General features: G+C 50.8%; 1 protein-coding gene across 1 annotated transcript in view; it reads right to left on the minus strand.

The window, feature by feature from the left end:
* Positions 1–16,014, minus strand: part of ST8SIA2 (ST8 alpha-N-acetyl-neuraminide alpha-2,8-sialyltransferase 2) — a 64,189-nt gene extending 48,175 nt beyond the window's left edge. Inside the window, exon 1 of the mRNA XM_046652774.1 lies at positions 15,917–16,014. Within this exon, the coding sequence (XP_046508730.1) occupies positions 15,917–16,014 (98 nt within the window). The remainder of the gene's footprint in view (positions 1–15,916) is intronic.
* Positions 16,015–21,489: the final 5,475 nt, after the last annotated feature.

Genomic DNA, 21,489 nt, shown 5'->3' on the forward strand with positions numbered 1-21,489 from the left:
TCCAATTAACATGCATTTATTGAGCACCTATGGCATGACAGTACCTGAGCTGGGCTCTGGGGTGACAGTGGGGATGGAGACAGATGGTCCCCAGTCTGAAGGTGCTTAGAATCTAAACTTGGAGACAGGAAACACTCACACACATATGCAAACAAGAAAGATGATACCCCAGCAAAGGAACAGAGTCATAAACACCTATCCATGCATCGGGAGGCGCCAAGAAGAAAACAGAGAAGAAGCGGTGATAGAGGATTACAGACGGAGGGGACCCTTGAGGGTGGACAGGGGGGAGCTGTTTAACCTAAAATACGAGGGAGGGCCAGCCTCGCAAAGGGCTGTGGGAAGAGTGTCACGAAGAGAAGTCAGCTCAGGCCAGGCCCTGAAGGAAGGAAGATGGGCGAAGGGATGCCTGTCTTTCCTCCTTTAAAATTGATGTTTCTCGGCCCTCCTCACCCCAGAAGATGGTCTCTGAGTCTTCATCCCTCCTCTTCCCCTCCCCACCTCTGTTTATTGGTCCCATTTCCACCTCAAGATTGTGGCTTTCTCACATAACCGCCTCCCCTTTCCTCCCTCCCCTCATTGTTTCTTTATCTTATTTTGATAAATACACTCTTTTATTGGTAAAAACGTTCTCCTCTTGCCTGGTCTCCATCCCTAAGCTGCTTCTCTTTCCTTCTCAAACCTCTAGCAAGACCAAGTTGTAACTGTGGCCCCCTTTCATCAGTGATCTCTCTGAAATCTCGCATCACCTCCTGGCTCTAAGGGAAGAGGTCTCTCACAGGTCACCAGGAACCCGCTGATGCCCCAGCCCAGTAGGCTTGAGCATCCTCATCCCTATGGTCCTTCTGCCAGGAGCACTTGCCTCTCTTGCTCACGGCTTTGGTCCCTCGGTTCTCCTCTCGCCTCCTTGACCGTCCTTCTCTGTGGTCTTTGCTACCTTGGTTTCTCCTTCCAACTCTCTAAATAAGGGGAAAGACCAAGGCTTGCTCCTGGGGTCTCTGCTACTTTAGGGGTTTCATCTACACTCATGGCTTCAACTACCCTCTCCCCACAAATGGCTTCCTATCTCCGTCTCCAGCCCCGACCTCCCTCCTAAATATCATTCTCGTATGAATTGGTCCATGGTTGTCCACCATCTAGGTGACCATGGGTAAGTCCCTTTCCATTTCAGGGCCCTCTCTGCTGTACCTGGAAAATAAAGGGGAATAGGCAGGCTGGCCTCCTATTTCCCTACCCTCCAATAATCGGTGATTCAGTGATATTCAAATGTCTTCATTCCCACATAGTTGAACTCCATCCTCTCAAAATCATCACGCTTAAAACCATACTCACCATCAGACCACAAGACACAGTTTCTCCTAAGGATTCCTACACCCACAGTGGGTTCAGCCGTTGTCCCTGGCATCACTGACAGTCCCCAGAGTGCCATCTTTTCTTCTCTGTAACCAAGACTCTTAACTCTCTCCTCCTTTCCACTGATGCCACCCCAGCCCAGACCCTCAGTGCTGCTCCTGGAGATGACCTGAGCGGTCTCCCCAGCTCCTGCCCCGCTCTGAGCAACTTACAAATTGTCTGCACATTCCTGTTCAAAACACTTCGAAGGTCCCAACTATCCATCTCAGCTCCTCTTCAGCTTTGTGGATCCCTTTGAGAATCTTTAAAAATGTATGGATCCTTTGCCCAGAAAAATGCTTAACATTTCAATAGGTTCATGGATCTCCTGAAACTCATCACAGACTCTTTAGAGGTCATTGGACCCCAGGTTAAACCAAAGCAATCCACCTCCAAATCAAGTGTGAGTTCCTCGGTGACTGGCAGGCTGACTCTGAGCCCTTTGTCCTGCCTCATTTTCCTCCACCTCCAGGTGCTCCTGGAGCCTCCACTCCAGCTGAGCCATGATGGCAGGAAGAGCTGCTTGTTGAGCACTTGGACCTTCTTTGGCTCCAGCCATTCTCCCCATCTGGATCACCAACTTCATTCTTTGTCCAGCTAAGTCCTCGCACCCTTCCTTCAAGTCCCACCCTGATCTTCCCTCCTCCAGAAAAAGTCTTCCTTGTCCCCAGCCCTTTGTGGGGACTCCCTCTTTGGACCTCCTACAGTATGAACCATCAGTACCATTAACACGATATTGTCATTTTTGTTTTTATTGCATGGCAGGGCTCACCACTGAGGACAAGGACTGCCAGTATGCTGATACACTGCACACACAAGACGTTTGTTGGTGATAATAAATCCTTCCAATAACTGATGGAAGAAGGCTCCCCAAATCCCCCAATTTAGCTGCGTCTGATAATAGCTTTTCTATGTTTTATTACACACACTCACGTGCTTTTCTACAACATGATATATTGAGCATAATTTATCTGCAACACCAATCCTGCTGTAATATGATGGTTTTACAAGTGGTGCTGAGAGGTGGGGGGAGAACGATGCTATTGAACCTATCGTGCAAGTTTATCAAGAGGTTTCACAGAGACGTGAAAGTGTCTCCTGCGATGCCTGGCACAGAGCAGATGCTCAGCATGTTAGTTGCCTTCCTCTTCTCTTTTTTCTTTAGAATGTAGAGCAGGTGGTAGGTGAAAATAGATCAGCACCTATTTACTACCCTGCTCTAAAATTTCAGGGCAAGGAATTTAGAGGCATAGCAAAAGCATTAGCTATTTCCAGTGAGTCTGGACTCCATTCAACAGGGGAACTCATTGAGGGAGGCACCCAGTTGTGACACTTTAGAACCAGAGAAGACCTTTGGGTTCGTCCAACCCTCATTTCACAGATGGGGAAACTGAGGCCCAGAGAGCTTAGGGATGGCTTGCTGGGGTCTGATCTACAACCAAAGCCCAGATCTCCGAACTCTCACTCTCTCCAGACACGTTTCTCATGATCACACGAGAACTCTCCCCCCGATCGGACCACAAGCTCCTCCAGCACTTTTTCTGTGCTGGGTTCATCTTTGCAAGTCACCAGCGTCTAGCAGTTCCCAGAGTGACAGTCCCTGGTGTGCTGTCTTTTCTTCTCTGTAACCACGACTCTAACTCGCTCTTCCTTTCCACTTGTAAGCACCTGTGTCTAGTGAATCAGATGCATTTTGCTCACACAGCTTTGTGATGTCTGCACAAAGATCACGGTGACCGTCACAGAACGCAGGGCCCAGGGAGGCATCCTGAGGCTTTTCTCCGGGGGCATTCTGAGTGCCTCATAAGGCTGCTGTTTCTAATCGGCAACAGCCTGACTCTTCCAGCAGACGGGCCCATGGCAGACAGTGTGTGCTGGTTATGCATTTGAGAAATAGTTATCGAGCATTTAGCAGGTACCACGCACTGGGTGTGCAGAGACGAACAGAAACGGAAATGGGTCCTCACCTCATGAAGATGAAAAAATAAGACCAAAAGTAAATATACTACAACCTTCTCCAGGCCCAACAACCCTCTCCAGTGGCTAATCTCAGCCTATTTCCAAGACAGAAAATAAAAACAACACTACACAATGGGACTCTGATGAAGGCTGAAAATCCAGAAGTCAACACACTTTACTTTATTTTATCTCACTTGATCTCAACTCCCAAACGTTCCAGCTTCAGAAGGTAAGATTAGGTACCATTAAGCCAGCCAGACCGGCAGTGATGTTAAAAACCCTTCTCGATGCTTCACGATAGAGGAGGTTGCAGACTCTTATTAATCTCTTTATCAGGTTGATCTCAGCCTGCCAGGAGCCAGCTGGCCTGATTCCCGATTCTGGCCACATCTCTCCAGTGCTCTGGCTTCTGTGTACCAGGCCATGGAGCCTGTAGAGAACCATGAATTACCTGGCTGGGAAAAATTACTTTAACAGTGCTCTGGTCATTCTCCATGGAATCAGGAAAAAGGAAAGTGGGCTTCATCTATAAATATGATGGAACTCAGTGTATTCCAAATCAGACAATTATGCAGGGGGCTCACAGAACCCACCACATTTTCTCTCCTTTGGCCATGGAGAGAAATACATAAATGATTGCAGAATGTAGGTAGCAGAGGCCTTTCTGAGCCTCCTCAAGGAACCAACTTCCCCCCTCCTGCCCTCCCAGCTTTCCTTCCTTCATTCTCCAAAACAGCACTTACTCTCTGCCAGGGACTGTGCAAGGAGCTAGAAGCACAATGCAGCCCAGATCTGAAATGGTCCTGGCCCTCCTAGGGCTACAATCCAGCAGGCAGGAAAGGTGCCACGCAAGAAACACACGGAGCGTGAGGAGTGGTGGGTGCAAAAGAGAAGCAGAGAGCGCCAGCAGACTATAAGATGGGGTCCAACCTAGTGTGTTGCTGGGGGTGAAGGGTGGCATGGGCCTAAATCATCCTTGTCTTTTGAGTCACCCACAAGCTTGTTTCATTGGAGGAGTCTTTTTTTGGGTACTGGGCAATTTCCCAGGTTCAGGGAGAAATAATATCTGTTACCAGGTACTTTTTGGGAAGATTACCTCACTCTCTACAGAAGTTTTGCAAGGAGTTGCAACAGCCTTGCTGCCATGGGGGCAGACCGCGGCCATGGGGAGGGAGCAAGGCCAGCACGCCGTCACTGCACAGACGTCAGGGGGATTTCTGGGTCTACCTTTGTGTATTACGCTAACTCCATGTTATGGACAACACTTTCCTTTAAATCAATTCACTTAAAAACTTCAGTGAATTTATCATAAAAGGAATCTTTATATCACTACCATAAATGGAATACCAACATCCCTTGCCCTAAAAAGAAAGTAATGGCAAAAATAAACACAATTCAGTTCTTGGCTTCCAGCTTGCCCGGAGGCTGTCTTTATCTGAGGAGTAGACTAGTTCTCAAAGCTTCCCCTATCCTTGCCTTCGATCGCCGCTACAGGCACCCCTCCTCAATTCCTCCACTTCTGACAACTGAGAGTGGAGACTGGTATTGGAATGCAGGCTGGGCAAGCCACCAAAACCACTCAGGAACCCCCAGAACTCTGGGGAACCATTACTGCACGTGCCAACCGTGAAGTGGGGCCATTGACTGTATGAATGGTCGCATCCTAGCCAAGTTCATGAGAGAGCTTAATGACACAGCCAAGCAGTACTTTGCTGGCCAGCTTCTCTGGAAATTTCTATTATGTGTTCCAGCCCTGGGTCAAGGTCTTTCTGGTAGAGACATACTGCAGCTTCCATAGACTCATTTAAAGAATCAATTCAACCCTTGGTTAAGATTTCCCCTTGCTTTGCCTCATGCTTTGGGCCTCAATTGGGAAAGGGACCAAGGGAGGGAAGCAGCTAATCCACAGGGCTATTCCCCCAGCACCCAGGGAACAGCCAGCTGGACTTTGATAAAAGTCAGTTCTGTTTCCTCTGTTTATTGAGCTGTGCCTTTACCCAAGTCTCAGTTGACTTGTCCATAAAATGGGTTGTCCAGGGGTTTTATAATACATGTGTGCTCTCTCAGCAGTCCTCAGCCCGGCAGGAGCTGGACCTCTGGGGATCAGCATTTTGGGAGTCTCTTCTCTTTTCAGATTCACCCTTGAGCCAAAAACACCAAACGAGGCTACCGTGATACAGGTGGTAAGGAAAGGGCAGCTGGGAACCTGGGTCTGTGTTGGGGGCGGTCTGGGTTGTCTGCGTGCTTGGCCTCCCACCTCCTTCTCGTGCCTCCTCCCGGACTGCTCCGTCCCTTCCCTGTGGTTTAGGCTTTAATGAGAGTTGATGGGCTCCTCCACCGAATTTAGACAGGCAGGCAGGCCAACAATTATTTACAGAGTGCCCACAAGCAAAGTATGTGTTTGCACTTCTCACCATCCTAACTCCCAGGCGTTGGTATGGGGGCCACCTCCAGCAGTGTCCAAATACAGTCATAACAAGGACATGGTTTGTATTTCTCTAATTCCAGCTCTATGTCCTTTCCTCTTTTTCTCCCTCTGCTCCCTCCTCACCATGCTTTTTGGCACTATATTATTTTTTGAATTGAATAATACTCACATTGATGTTGCTTTGTTAAGACCACAACTACGCTCTTGAAATAAATCAACGTGGCTTGAGCACCTGCCAGGCACTCTTCTGGCTGTTTTCATCTGTGTGTGTTTGTGTGTGTGTGTTTAATTGTGGTAAAACATACATAATATAAAATTTACCATCGTCATCAGTCATCATTTTTAACCCCGCAGTTCAGCAGTGTTACGCACATTCACAAGGTCATGCAACCAATCTCCAGAATCCTTCTCATCTTGTAAAACTGAAACTCCATACCCATTAAACACAAATTCCCTGTTCCCCCAACTCCTGGCAACCACCCTTCTACTTTCTGTCTCTACAAATTTGACACTCTAGGGACTTCATATAAGTGGAATCATACAGGATTTGTCCTCTGGTGACTGGCTTATTTCACTCAGCATCATGTCCTCAAGGTTCATCCATGTTGTGGCCTGTGTCAGAATCGCCTTCCTTTTTAAGGCAGAGTAACGTTCCACTGTATGGATACGCCACAAGTTGCTTATCCACTCATCCATTGCTAGACATCTTTTGGCTATTGCAGATAATCCTGCTATCAACATGGGCGCACAAATATCTGTTCGAGTCCTGCTTTCAGTTCTTTGGGGTACATACCCAGAAGTGGAAGTGCTGGATCAGATGGTAATTCCATTTTTAATTTTTTGAGGAACAACCAGACCGTTTTCCTCAGGGGCTACACCACTGTACATTCCCATCATTTGCATTTTATTTAAGCCTCAGAAAGGTGTGGCCCGGAGTCTGGAGGCATGAGCAGTGAGTCTGGTCCTTAGGGAGGATGTGTCAGTCTCTATAGATAGGGGAAAAGGCAGCCCCAGGATGAGGGCTGTACATTGAAGACCTAAGTGAGTCAGCCTCCGCTGGGGCTTAGAGCTCTGGGGGGCAGCACCGGGCAGGCTGGGGAAGGGGCTGTGGAGCCCTGGCTGGCTCCACCCCCCAGGCTGTACTGTCCCACTTGTCAGCACCCTGACAGAGGCCTACGAGGCTCCCCGCCCAGGCCAGGATGGACGCAACCATTGGGGGCTCTCCCTTGCCCTTCTCATTGCTTCTCCTGGGAACCAAGCGTATTGATTAGGGTACAGTTCAGACATCACGCCGAGTCCACTTAAAGTCAATTCTCAAGTTCGAGAACCTCAGAGGTGCAGTGGGCATGGCTTTGCCGCTTCCAGGAGAACAGCAAGTGCAAGTCACCGGCCCTATCAACTTACCAGCTCATTCTCTCAGGACATCTTATCCTCCTCCCCCTGCATTATTTAAGCTACGCTGGCATTCACCGAGAAAGAAGGTGAGAATTAGTCCTGGTATCGCTCCTCCGAGTGCAGCCAATATTCTTGTTCTTGAAACTGGAGATGGGAAACCTAACAACAAGCTCCCAACCAACCCTGGGCAGAGGCCAACAATGGCTGTGCCTCCCTGACATCCCCCAAAATGTTGTGTCTGAGGGTGATGGCTGCCACTGTGTTTGGGGGGCTCATCCGACCTGCCATTGAGTCTTTGCTAATGTCTCAAGTGTTTGCAGCTTCCCTGCACAAACTATCTATGTGGTACAGAAAATGGCACCGAGAGCTTAGGAGGCCCAGGGCAGGAGGCGGGAGGCAGGAGGCATAGGAACAGGTAGCCCGGTCATTCTAGCACACAGAAGAAGCAAGAGCAGTGTGGGCCGCGGAGCCAGGCAAACCTGGTTGCAATCCCAGCTCCTTGTTACTAGCTGTGTGACCTTAGCAAGTTGTGGAACCTCTCTGAGCCTCTGTTTCCTCATCTGCAAATGGGCAAACAGGGTGGTTGTGAGGGTTAAGTGAGTGACCCATGGGGCTCTCAGCAGAACGGTGGGCACAGCGTCAGCCCCTGGGAAACGGGGCTCCCTGGGCAGTACGATCTCCCTGCAGAAGCCCATGCCCCCCACTTGCTTCCTTTCCACCCGGCCTGAGGAAGCTGCCCAAGCTAGCTCTCTCTTTTTCCCCAAATGAGAATTCTCCTGGCCTTAATCATTTGTGCTGTTTTTCTCTTCCTTCAGTGTGTACCTCTCTCTCACTGGTAATGAGATGGTCAAACAAATGCCCCGCTCCAGAACCATTCCGATGAGTCTCGGTGGGACAAGGAGGCGGCTGGAGGAGAGGGAATGAGGACAGAGTAGGGGGCGCCATCCACAACAAGGGGACTCCAAGCTGGCAACCCTAAGTCGTATGGCTCTTTCGGGCTGCCATAGTCCACTGCGGCCTCTGCTCTAGCATGCTGGCCCTGAGGACTCTTTCAGCATCTCTGCTTCCCAGCTTTCTCTCTCCCACAGACCTTTGTGTTTCCAACTTCATCCTTCGGGAATATGAGCATGCATATTTTCCCCACCGGATGCCATTTAGTACATCATTTTTGAATAGTTCTCCTCATTCCCTGGAACCTGGGTTCAAATCCTAGCTCTGCAACTTACTAGCTGTGTGACTTTGGCCGAGTTATTTAACTGCTCTGTGCCTCAGTTTCCTCATCTGCAAAATGGGCATGACCATAACATAGACCTCATAGGACTGTTGGGAGGGTTACAGGTGTGAATATAACTAAAGTGCTTAGGATAGCACATGGCACACAGCAGACACGCCAAAATGACTGTTGTTATCCTCTGCTGGCGTCAGCCTCCATGCGGGAGAGATGTGTGAGGAGTGGGGCTATGTTTCCAGAAGCGATCCCCTCTGTCTACTCTTCAGGGTAAATTCAGACCACAGACTATTACATTTCAGCGATCTGTAACTTTTCCAGAAAATTGGGGTTGGGGAGTCATAGGGTTACCAACCTCTTCAGATGCGGAAGACCATCACAATTCTATCCACCATCACTCTCTTTCAGGAAAGAAAGGGCCCCCAGGAAAAAAAGAACATCACCTCACAATACAGAAGAGTTGTTCTCAAGAAATGACAGATGGCAACTTGAAACGACCAAAACAGTGATGGCTACATTGTGCTTTTCCTTTCCTTTTTCCTCCTGGATCACTAGGATGGGCATTTGGGAACCCCCGACCAAAGGGTCCTTTCGACCTCCAGTCGTCAACTGAGAGTCTATAGGAGGAGGAGAGATGGTGGCCCTGAGCCTTCAAAAGGGCCCAGGGAGCAGAACTGAGGCCCTCTGTGTCCCTAATAAGAACCAGGAAGTGCTTGGGGAACTCTCTGACAGAACTGAGAGCCACATTCTGGAAGAGCGAGCTCAGAACTCAAACACACACCCACACAGCAAGCAAGGCGGCCGCTGCATTTCCAAGAGTGGTGGATCGGGAATCCAAGTTCTGGAAGCGCCGGAGGCGCCGCTGCGGGCCGACGTGGAATACGGATCCTCATCTACAGGATGCTTGCTCTCTCCCCAGTTGAAGCAGTTCCCTTCGACATCATGAAGTCTGTGACAGCTGAAGCTGAGAAAACGCTGGGACAAACAGGTCCTGTCAGGACACCGGGCGGCTTCCTAGCCGAGTGACGAATTGCAGGCGACTGGGGAGAATTTAAAACCAGCCCAGCTGCCACCCAGGAGAGTGACTAATCTTAACACTTAAGGACAAGCCCCAGACAGGCAGTCATTCAGACACAGGGGACGGCTCCCTGGGCCCGATGGCACCTAAGCTCTCAGCCTCGGGGAGATGAGCCTTTCTCCATCCCCTGGCAGGAGACACCCACCTGATGCACCCGGCTGGTGGCGTTCATGTTCCTGCCCCTCCCTCAGTCATTTTCACTGTATCTGTCCATCTGTCTCTCTAACTCGCTCTTGCTGGAGACAGCCAAGAGATATGAGTCTCCGGAGCTTTATCTAGGGGCCACGCAGCTGCCACAGGTCTTGACCAGTCCATCACGATTCCCTGGTTTGACCAATGTTTGAAAATCAGACCACCACTTAAAAGAGCTTAATAAAGAAAATCTTGGAGTTGACACACAACTGATCTGAACTCACACTTCTTACTCCCTCAATATTCTAAACACACAACTTCCAGTACCCTTTTTGGGGACCAGACCTTGGAAGGAAACAGTTGGCCCCAAGTTAAGCCTGCTCTTAATGCCCGAATGGAAGCTGTTCAGGTGATAAAGACAGGCAGAGCTGGCACCTCCTCTCCAGGCAGAGGCACTATTGGCAGTGGCAGGTCTAGAAGGGGCTCTCTGGGGAATAAAAGTCTGGACAGAGGCTTGGAAGGGGGGTTCTACATCCTCGCCTTCTATCTGAGCTGGCAGTGGGAAACACACCACTGGATCCTCCTCTTTTACAAACTAGAAAGGGCCTTTCATTCCCTTTCACTAGCCCCCCACCCCAACATTCTAAGATGATGAGCAATGCCCTTAAGTGGACTGTGTCCGCCATGTTGGATACACACGTTGGGAAAAGCAGTGGGCTTTCTGAATAAGTGCAGGGTGTTAATTGATATTAGAATAATATAGACCTTTGGGGGCAGAAAAGCTGAATGCTTATTTTTGCCATATCCTAGACCTGAGTTTGTTCACTTGAAAAATATTTTGTATGCTCCATGTACTAAACCACATACTTACCACTGGGGCTGGGGATGAGGGCAAAAATAAAATATAATTGTCGAGCCCATCTCCATAGGCTACTGGCATGATGGGATGCTAACAGTACACACAGGAGGGGCAGCCACTCCAGACTGTCTGAAAAGGGTCTGGGGTCCGGGAATGCTTTGCAAAGGATACCAGCCGTTAGCATTGAAGGAGGAACCGGGGAAGGAAGAATGGTGTGGGGTAGGAGTCAGGAAGGATAAGTGTGTGCAAGGAGGTTGTTCTAGAAAGGAGGAGGAACACGTGCAAAGGCACGGAGGCATGAAGTCATAGTACCTTCCAGGGAACTGTGAGCAATACAGAATGGCTGGAGCCCAGGAAGGCTGATGTGGGATGCAGGGGCCAGATTATGTATTACCTTGGACGCTGTGCTAAAAGCAATGGGAGCCTTCACGGAATTCAACTCTCTCTGAGAAGTATTTATAATTTGCAATGTACAACATCTCCAATTTTAAAAACCTAAACAATTTTAAAACCTAGCAACCCTGCTCAACAAGGGGGAAGAGGCCTTGGGTGGTGAATTGGTTTCTAAGATGGATATCTATTTACAATTCAAATTTGATGCTAGGAACAGTTGGCAACAAGGACTTGGAGCGAGTGAGTTAAAAACCAGACCCTCTTTCTGTCCTATTTTATCCTCAATTATGTTTATACTTGAGTGAGGTACACCAGGACTGGGGAGAAGAATGGGCTTTTCCAACAAAAACGTTGCATCATCTTGAGCAAACGTGTGCTCCTTAGAGAGTGCCTGGACTGCAACTGCTCAAGGTCATTTTCTTTCACATCCACCTGGACTCCTCCGCTAAAAGGTGCACCTCACCCGACTCTCGCCTGATGGCAGTAGTGCTGCCTGCTCAGAGATCTAGTCACTGCTGATGATCAGAACCAGGGCCCGATGTTCGGCTGGGATGAACCAGGACCCCTGGCTATGGTGTAATGGACAGTGTCGGTTCTGACCAGTTGGATATCCATTCTAACAAGTCAGTGCCTAGAGGGACCAGTTGTTAAATATCTTGATGATCACCTCTGGTCCAGATGCCCTGATGCCCAACCACGTGGCACGTAGAAGTGAGGAAGTCCCATTCAGCTGAGAGCAGAACCAGGTTTACAATAGAATGGGAGTCTTCCTTCCTCAAGAAGCTTTAGCCCGAGCCCCCACCTGTGAGTCTGGGATGCCCATGCCCAGGGCAGGTGAGCTTGTCTGGCTAGCCAGGGGACAGTGCTGTTCTGTCCTCTAGTGTCACCCTGAACTTGACCGGACCGGAGGAGCATTTCAGGGAGACGATCTCTGAGTCCTTCTCCAGTCCTCATCATTCACCTTCCTTCTTTCTAAACTACTGAGGGAAAAACTACTGAGGCCAGACCAGGTTCTTAGGAAAATGCTGGGCCTTTGAAAGAACCCTGGAGAATGAGTTAGGAAGGCTAGTTCTGAGACCTATTCTGTAACATTACTGCAGGGGGGAAAAGAATTCAGAGACAGGGCAGTCTAGCAGGGTGGCCAAGAGCACAAGCTTCAGCTTCTCGTAGAACGAGGTTCACTTGCTTCATCTCGAGCAGGTTACACAAACTCTCTGAGCCTCAGTTTCCTCACTGATAAACTGGAGAGTGCCACAGTACCTAACTGAGAGAGGTTCGAGGATTGAGTGGACTAGTGCTCTAAAGCAGTAGGCACAGTGTCTGGCACACAGAGCTCAACAAACAGTAGCTCTTGGTGCCACGGGTAGGTGACAACTGAGATGTCATGAAGATGACATGTGTTATGTCTATAAAGCTCTTGGCTCACAGCAAGTGCTCAATAAATGCTAACGAGCTTCATCCTCTTCATCTCCACCGCTGTCTTGATTACTATTATTATGACTAGTTACCTCCTCTCTAACCAGAGTTCTGTAGCTCTGTCATGATTAGAGGAGCTCATCTGGGGATTAGGCCATTGGGTTACAGACGAGGTGACCTGTGCAGGCCCGCCCTTCCTTAAGCAGCCAGGGTGTGATCTTGGATAAGTGATGTTGCTTCTCAGAATCAAATTTATCCTGATGGTAAAAAGAGAGGAGGAGTCTTAGGGGGAGCTCTGCACTTCCTTCCCCTCCTAAGGCTCTGTGATTATCAGCCCTGCTTAAGGATGTTCTGTGTGCCCATCACTGGACCAGAACCAACAGATGTTTATTGAATGTCTTCCGAACGCCAGGTTGTGCAGACACCAAGGTGGGCAAGACAGCCATGCCCCATATCCCCCTCATGGGGGTTACACTCAAAACTAAACCCTAGGGGACAGTCAGAAAAACATGTTAGCTTATAACTTGGTCCAATTGACCCTAAAACTTGGGATGTTGCATGAGTTGACCAGGAGCTATGTTACCAAAGCCCCATGCAACCTCTGATTTAGAATTTCAACTTACTCCTTGTTTGGGTGCTTAGCAGAGAACTCATCTTTCTACATTTCTTTTTCTCATTCAGCCCCAGGGAGGTATTTCCACAAGTGAGCGAGTTAGAAATGGAACTTTGAAAATCATCACTTAGGAAAAGAGACGTCTCTAGAAAAAGATCCTGGAAGAAAGCCCTGCCCCTCACCACCCGTTAATGAGATTCCTCGGGCAGGACGGGACCTCTGAGACCGCCACATAAAAAAGCCTCGTTTTATAAGAAAGGGAATTAAGAGCTTAAGAAAAGTTATTTCAGTTTTGTTCCTCCAGACAATACAGGTGTAATTCTCTTTCCTCTTTCACTTCTCATTCCTTAATCCTTGGAAAATTTACTCCAGAAAGGTTTCTTCCTTCTCTCCTAACAGATCACAGGGTCCCATTGTTCACTGCCTTCCAGAAACAGCCATCCTTCTCCACAACCATTGTTTTCTCCCAGGGACTGACACTGGGAGGTAATTTGCAATCTTCCCTCGCACAGGTGGAGACCAAGTTTGGGAAGTGTGAGCAGGGTTGGTACAAGAGCACCATGGTCTTGAGTCTGATTCCAGTTCTCCTGGAAGAATCTATGGTGAGGAAGACAGATCCCCACACCTGGAGCTCCTCCCTAGTCACTGTGCCAGGGCACTTACCACACTGCGCCCCTGCTGGCCGCTCAAAGTTGGGGGGTTCCAAGGATTAAATAACTGACCGTGAAACCCTGCTTGTAAGCAGATACAGGGGCTGCTGGGGTTCCCATCCTCTGACGCATCTCCTTCCTCCCCCAACCACAGCAAATCCCAGATCTGCCTCCACTCCTCTGAGTCAAACATGGGTACTGGGGGAGACAGGTGTCTCACATCAGGACTGGTCAAGCCACAGGGCAGCCAGAGGACAGCCAGAGTGAAGGACAATGCCATGAAAGATAAACCATTTCGCCTGTTTGACAATTTTTCCCAGGGTCAGCCCAGGTAGAGACCCCCCCCCCCCCCACCCCAGAGAAACATGTCCCAGGGGGCACATCCATAGCAGAAGAGCCCTGGGTTTTAAATATATATGTACATGCCCTTCTCAGCTCAGGCCTTGGAGCTTATGCCCGGACACCCTGTTGGAACAACCAGATGTGGGGAGTGGAGGCTTTACAATGCATTTGGCAGGAAAGCGCAGCATTATGTGCAAAGTGATTTCCTGATTACATTTTAAAGATCAAACGTCCCTGGTCTGTAGAAGGTATTCGGTAAAAGTTCGGTGCATGGAGAAGTGAAGGATGCCTGAATGACCGCAGCTCACCTTACGTTTTTAAAGCAGAACAATGGGCAGCCGCTGGTCCTTTCCTCTCACATGTCAAGGTCAGCAAGTGGTCTATGCCAAGCAGAACCCACCTTTGGGAGGAGAGGGGGGAGCCAAGAGGAAGGCTCTTCCCACTGTGTCGTCCATCACCCCAAGACTTGGCTTGCCCCATTTCCTTTCCGATCCATGTTTTTGAGGGGAACAGCTACGGAAAGTAGCGCGTTTCTCTATCTCCCCATGGGAGCTGGTGGCATGTCTCGTCGTAACCGACATGGATTTGTGAAAGTTTTCGGAGCTCTTAGGGAAACCGAGGAGGAGGAGGAGGAGGAAGAGGCAGAGAGAGGGGTTCTTGAAGTGCAGTGGAGTTCACAGAAAGAATTCTGGGGTGGCGGAGATGGGAAGGGGCAGGGAGAAAAGGAGAGAGCATGAAGTGAAGCCTGCCTCAGGTTTGGGTCCATAGGGCCCTGGCATCCTGGACCCTGGACTGGCATTTTCCTTTGGAGGGATCTGTCAGCGTAGCGGGCCCTCAACTCGCGCTGACAATGAATGAAATAACAAATGGGACAAAGGAGGGGCGCACGCGGCGCGGACTCGCGTAGGGCGCCCAGCTGGCTTGGCACTAGCCTCACGGAGGAAAGGACCTACTGCCCACTCTGCGACCTCACCTTCTCCCTGCCCGGGGCCTGGAAGCTCTCCCGGGGCCCCTCAGAACCCTGGCTGCCTCCCCACCTGCCCACCGCTGTTGGAGGCTCTGTGTGGGGCCGAAGCGGAAAGGGGCCGGGCCGGCTTGCGGGAGACTGCCCGGCGGGGCGCGAGTCTCAGCCTCCGGGACCCACGGCGGAGGCGTCCTGCGCCGCAAGTGCGCGCTCCTAAAGTCCCGCGCCAGGGCAAGGACTCGCGGTCCCGCCCCACCTCAAGAGATCAGAGAAAAGAGAGGGCGAGCCCGTGCTCTTGGGGGCCCAAAGACCACCGGGCGGCGGTACAGACTTTCCTGAAAGGGCTCCGTCTCCGCGTTGAGAGCGCACGGGAACCTGGGGGGCGCAGGGGGCGCCGCGCCGTTAGCTGAGCTTCCAAAGCCCGGCGAGGGCGGGGGTCTCAGCCCAGCCCCGCGCGCTCTGCCTCTAGCGGTACCAGCCCGCGACCCAACGCCGGGCTCCCGGGCCGGCGGGAGGCGCGTGTGTGTGTCTGTACGTACTGGGGACACTCCCCTTCCTGGGAGCTCGTGCAGAGCCCCTACCCTCAGCTCAGGCCCGGGGATCCCCTCCCCCAGCTCAGAGATCCCCGCGCGCCCCCTGCCCACTTTGCCAAGGCGAGAAAACGGCCGAGCCGGAGACAAAGAAACTCCTGCCTCCTCCACTCTCAGCCCCTCCACCCGCCCCAGACACTCCCCGGCGCCCTCCCTCGACCCCGGCGACATCGCGCGTGGACAAGCCGGGGAAGGGGGGGCAGGGTGGGCGAGACTGATCACTGACGCCGGTCAGCTGGAGGGTGCCCATGCTCCCCGCCCGGGGACACTCTACGACAGCCGCGTCCCCACCCTCCGCTTCCCAAACCGTCCCGTGCCCCCGGCACCGCCACCCGAGGCCAAAACCGTCCCCCGCCCTCTCCAGTAGAGCGATGGGGGGCGCGGCGCACACAAAGCGACTGTGGGGTGAGGTGGGAGAGTCCTGGGGTGGGAGAGATCCCGCCAGGGCTCGCCACGGGCCCGGGCGCAGCTATTTACCCGATTTCTTCTTCGATCTCCGAGATGTCTGCGAAGATGAGGAAGACCACGAGCAGCGTGAGCGCAGCCAGCATCCAGCTCCGGAACTGCAGCTGCATGGTGGGTTCGCGCCCGCCGGGACCCGCGCGGGCCGGCGCGAGGAGCGGGGGCTGGAGGGCGCAGCGCCAGGCGCCGGAGCCTCCGCGCGCTGCGCGCTGCGGGGCAGACACCCTGCGCTCCGGAGGAGTCCGGGCCAGCGGCGGCGGCGGCGACAGCGGCAGGCAGGGGTTGCTCAGGCGCGGCGAGCCCGCTCGCTCCCTCTCGGCTCCAGCCCGCCCCTCCTCTCCCCACCCCGCCTCTCCCCTCCCCTTTCCTCCCCTCTCTTTCCCCGCCCGGCGCGGGGCTCCGCGCGCAGTTTGACAGCTTTGCTCCGCGCCTCAGCTCGCCTCCTCCCGCCCTAGTCAACTCCACTGTCCAGCCGCCCGCCTTTGCTTCTCCCGCCGGGCTTCTTTTAGCTCCCGTGGGCTCTGGGATGTGGCCGGAGCCTGCCACTGCCCTCCTAGGGAGGCTGGGCTCCGGGCACCGCGTGCGTCCGGATGCCGAGCTGAGCCCGGGGAAGAGCGCGCACTGCCCGGCTACCCCGCCGGCTGGTAAACGCCCTCCCTCGCTCGCTCTTTGTCCAGCGCCCTCGCTTTCTCGCAAAGTTTTCCCGACACAAAGACCAACACCTGGGGACAGCCCCCAGCGCGCGGCGAGGAGGCGGTTTCAGCCAGGCAGATGTTTCAGCAGTTGACGAATTAGGAGAGGATGTGGGGAGAAGGGGAGGGGGGAAGAAATATCCACGACAGGCCAACTTCGGCGGAGATGCTGATTGCAATTTGTGGGCGAGGTGCTCGGCCCGCGAGAAACTACCCGCTCCCGAAGGTCACCTAGCTCTCCATTGATAGACCCGAGACTGGGTCCCGAGAGGCTTCCTGAGTCGCCTGAGGTCAGGCAGTCCTGGCTGGAACCCTCGGCTTCTGCTGAAGTGGCTGCTCTTCCCACAATGGCAGACTCAGCGCCCGCCCTGCCTTGGCCCTTGCGGTGCTCACTACAGGCTGGGCATCACCTCCCCAGCTCTTGCCCTTTCCTCGCAGAATTAGTAGCCACGGGAGTCCTGTTTTGATCCAAAGGCCTGCTAGAAAATGTGGCTCCCACAAGGGGCAATGCCCCCCATGCCGAATATTTTACGCCTCCCCAGCATTAGACAGTTTAACTCAAATTACATTTTGCACCAACCATCAGCCTGGGGTGGGAAGGGCTCCATTAAGTTTTACTGGAATTAGATAATTACCTAAATTTCTTGTTCTTGCACTAATTGGAACAATCTTGAAATCAAGAATTGTAAATTCCTAGAAATGATCATGTAGTTGATGAAAGGGTCCTTGGGGGTTGAGTTTGGGGAAGAGTCTTGTTCTAGAAGCTACATGGAATGTCCTAACTTCCTGGAGAGGAAATGAATGGGAGGGGCAGATTGACTATGCCCCCAGGGCTACCCTTACCAGAGCCAGGCCTCAGAGGAGCTCTGGTAGGGGCTGGCAGTGGCTAAATCCTTTCAGGGGGACCCTGGAGAGGTAAGAAGCCTTTTGGGATTTCCCCACCAAAGCACTGCCTGTGCAGAGTTCTCCTGCCTCTTTGTGTGTCAGAAAGAGGGGCAGAGGCGGGGCTTCCAACCAGGGGGCTGCTGGACCCCTGTTGTTGACCCTGGGAGCCAGGACAAGCTCTCCCCTGCGGGAGGAGTTCCTGTCACCCTGCCTGGAGAGCAGGAAAGAGAAGCGGCACAGAGAAGTGGGGAAAGCTCTGCGTGTGGGGAGCAGATATCTTTCCCCCAGAGGAGGAATGTCCTGATTCCCATGACAGAGCTTCGGTTCCTTACCAACTCTTGCAAGATTTGTGCGCCTCCACTCCTTTGCCAGTATCTTCCTCCAGAATAACACATTTTGGGGGGGCGAGACTTTCTGATGTTGAGTACCATGTTGGGTGTCACTCTCCCTGTCCCTTACTGGTGGTAATAGACATCAAAAGAGTGTTTCCCTTCAGCTCAGCTGGCCTCGTGGTCTAACTGTCCTGTCTCCAACTTTTCCAAGCTCCCAGATCTTTCCCTAGGTCTTGCTCGATGGGTGGTTTGGGAGTTGTGGAGCCATGTTTGTTATGTTTTGTCTTTTTTTTCTGAGATGAGTGGTTGGGACATCTGAATAGGGAGAGGTAAGAGCAGGGTGCGCCTGTTAGGCTGCTCAATGTTTCAATTACTCATTCATTCGCTCCGTGACTCAGTGATATTTACTGAGCACCTACCCTGGGCCCGACTCTGTCTGGGGGCTAGAGAAACCAAGAGAGGGCGACACACGTTTCCTGCCCTCTAGTGGCTCAGGGTTCAGGAGGAAGACAGACATACAACTGCATAATTATGGTATGGGATGTGAGCTACAATACAGCTATGGTCTCCTGTGTAGCTTATAACTGATTAACAATCACTCAAGAGAGCAGGAAGAAACTGGCCGGCCTCTCTGCTCTCTGCTTCTCTGCCAACTATACTGTTACTGTGCAGATCATCATGGAGAGACTGTGTGATCCTCAATCCATCCCAGGACAGGTAAACCTCATTGCTACAAGCACTGTTACAACAGAGTCTATTTCCGTTTTCTATTAGGTGACCTAAGCTATCATTCCAGGCTCAGAGTCTTCCTTCTTTGCATCCACTTGAGAAGAGTCATTATGAGTGGCCAGGAAAAGTGGAAACTTGTTGAACAGTTCCATCCCTTACAGAGGAATACTTGTCACCAGACCCACAGAGCAACATCCCTCAAGTACATCTGCTGGGAAATAGAGCGAGCTTTGTAATGTAGAGGATGTCTTTGCACTGAGAGTCATTGAGACGGGATTTTACTCGGAGAGTGCTGGGGAACCCTCATGACAGTTGACCATGAAATGCTGTCTGTATGCATTTCAGTTTGAATCTGTGTGGACCAGCTTCTTTTACCATGATCTGTGCACATTCATGGCCACTTGCAGCTGTCTCTGAAAACTGAGTTTGTCCTGCGGATCTGGAAAGAGGAAGAATGATCCGATTGGCAGCAAGTGTCATGCCTGCTGATGCTGGGTAAACTGCCACATGGCACATGCTTGGCTTGGCCACCCTGACCCCTCCCTCCCTGCGATCCCTCTGTTTAAGCAAGTCCCTTTCCTTGCCTTGGTTTAGGCTAAGTCATTGACTGTTTGGGTTAAGATACAGGAGTTATATGGGAGTGGCAGCAAATTAAATGTCATTACCACTTATTAACATTTTAACTCAAACTAATAGAATGTATTAGCTATTCTGGCACCAAATAAGGCCCTGAGAAGTGCATATTCATGAGGGATACAGGAGCAGGAAGCTCTGGAGAACCCTGAAGGGGCCCGATGGAGTCACAGCCAGCAGTCCTGTCTCTGACACTGGCTAAGAGCGTGCGTCTCCTTCCAGATGCCAGCTCCCACCCAGAGCAGAGATTCAGGGAAACCCCAAGACTATCTACTATTTGCACATCTAACTAAACTCCCCCCCACTTCTCGCTCCCCGATGTGTAGAGTTTTCACCTGAACCACTTCTTGGGAGTCATAAAGAATCGTCTTGGCAATCCTTTCATATAGGTACCATCACCTCCATTTTACATCTGAGGAAACTGAGGTTCAAAAGAGACTATATTGCCCATGATGGCTTAGGTCGCAGAGAGGGAATTTTAATTCAGTTGTCTTCCCTGGGCCTCAGCGATGTCTGGGATCGTGGGATTGCCAAGGCCCCCACCAGCGCTTCGGGCAGTTCTAAATGGATTTGTGAGCTGGCACTGCCTTTGAGTCTTACTGTATCCCCTTAGTTCTGGTATGTCAGGATTCAGGGAACAAATTGATCTTTGCTCATTGCACACCCTTCATCACTGCTAAGACTGTAATCATAAATCTCAATTTTCATCTTTCCACATGGAAGAGATTAGTCCTTTCAATCAATCCAAACTTTTTTTTTTTAACTCAATAATAAGTAACAATTTTCCTATCCGAAATTCTGACCTAGTACCAAACACTCTTGAACTTGCTCAGAAAGCAGTTTAGGACGTTATAAAACTACAAAGTGGTACTTGCTTTTTCATCATCTCTGAAGGAGGAGCTGTGAACGGCTATCTGCAGGGAAAGTAAAGAGGTAAGATATCACAATTGGAATAGACTAATAGGCTATTGTGTTTTTGCACCTCCAATAACTGAGAGAACCTGCCTTCGCTTTTGAAATTGACACTAAATTTGAATGTTCTCACAAATGTGGCATTTCCTCCTTCAAAATCAGAATCCAAGCGGTGACAATATGGAAAAGTGTACGAGCACATTTGCATTCCATTTGTAGCTTTTGCAAATGGCAAAATTGTATATTAGCCAACGAAAGAAAAGAAATACACCCAGGCAATTGCTGTAAATGTTTCTGGGATTATCAGCAAAAGATCCTGGGAGGGACGTGGGCATGAGCTCCCCAGTGAGTTGGAAGTGATAGCAGAGGAGTGGGGAGATGGTTTGATATTTTGCTGGGGTTTTTCCAGTCTTTTCAGTTGGGATTAAAGGTGGTTTTGAACCAAAGCATGAAGTCAGGTACCAGATGACAGAGATAAATGAAACGGAGTGTCCTCTCATGATTGTCACAGTGCTTCAGTGAAATTATCACTGTGATCTCTGATTCAGATTTTTCTGAATCAGCTCTCCCAACTTTGCCCAGAGTCCAGCACGACCCACCTCCCTATAAAGCATCTTAGGAAGCTGGCCTGTGTCAACTGTCCCTGACTCTCAGTCTTGTGTCACTTCCGTTAGCCTCTCTTGGACCACAGACCTCCACATTCTGAGAGCTGGAAGGATGGGTGGAGATAGTATGCTCCTGTCCATTCATTCACTTAACCAGGGTTGCTTCCTTACCTATCGTGTCTGGAACGATGCCACAGGGCTGGGATGTAGTGAACTGGAGGAGCCCTTGTGGAGCTTGGAGTCCAGTGGATTTTACAGATGGGAAACCCGGGGACCCAGAGACCAAGAGACCTCCCATAGGTCCACGGCTAGTTTCAGGGCTGAGAACAGATTCTAGCTCGCCCGTCTCCTAGTTGAGTTCAGTGTAACTCCCAAGGGGTAAGGACCTTTATTCCCTTCTGGTCCCACATTATCTAGCATGGTGGAAACCCAATGAAAATCTGTCCTCACCATGGCCAATTTCAGGCCACTACCGAATGCAACATTGGGAAGAGGTTGCACTGGCATGCCATGATATAGTATTTCTAACCATGTATATACAATAAATGAAATTATCTCAAGATCATAGATCATAGTAAAAGGCAGAAAATAAAATTAGGAAGTGATGAATTCTTAGTATGTATTGCCTTTGTTTTAAATATAATTTACTTAATTGTAAGTTTTTTATACTTTAATTTTTAATAATGGCCCTATTTAATGATCAGCATGAGCCATTTCTAGCACAACATCAGTGATCAGTGGCAACGGGAAGTTGCCACAGTCAGAATCAACTTGGTGAACATACTTAGTGAAACACCATC

Source organism: Equus quagga, chromosome 2 (genome assembly GCF_021613505.1).
Source record: "Equus quagga isolate Etosha38 chromosome 2, UCLA_HA_Equagga_1.0, whole genome shotgun sequence".
NCBI classification, from domain to species: domain Eukaryota; kingdom Metazoa; phylum Chordata; class Mammalia; order Perissodactyla; family Equidae; genus Equus; species Equus quagga.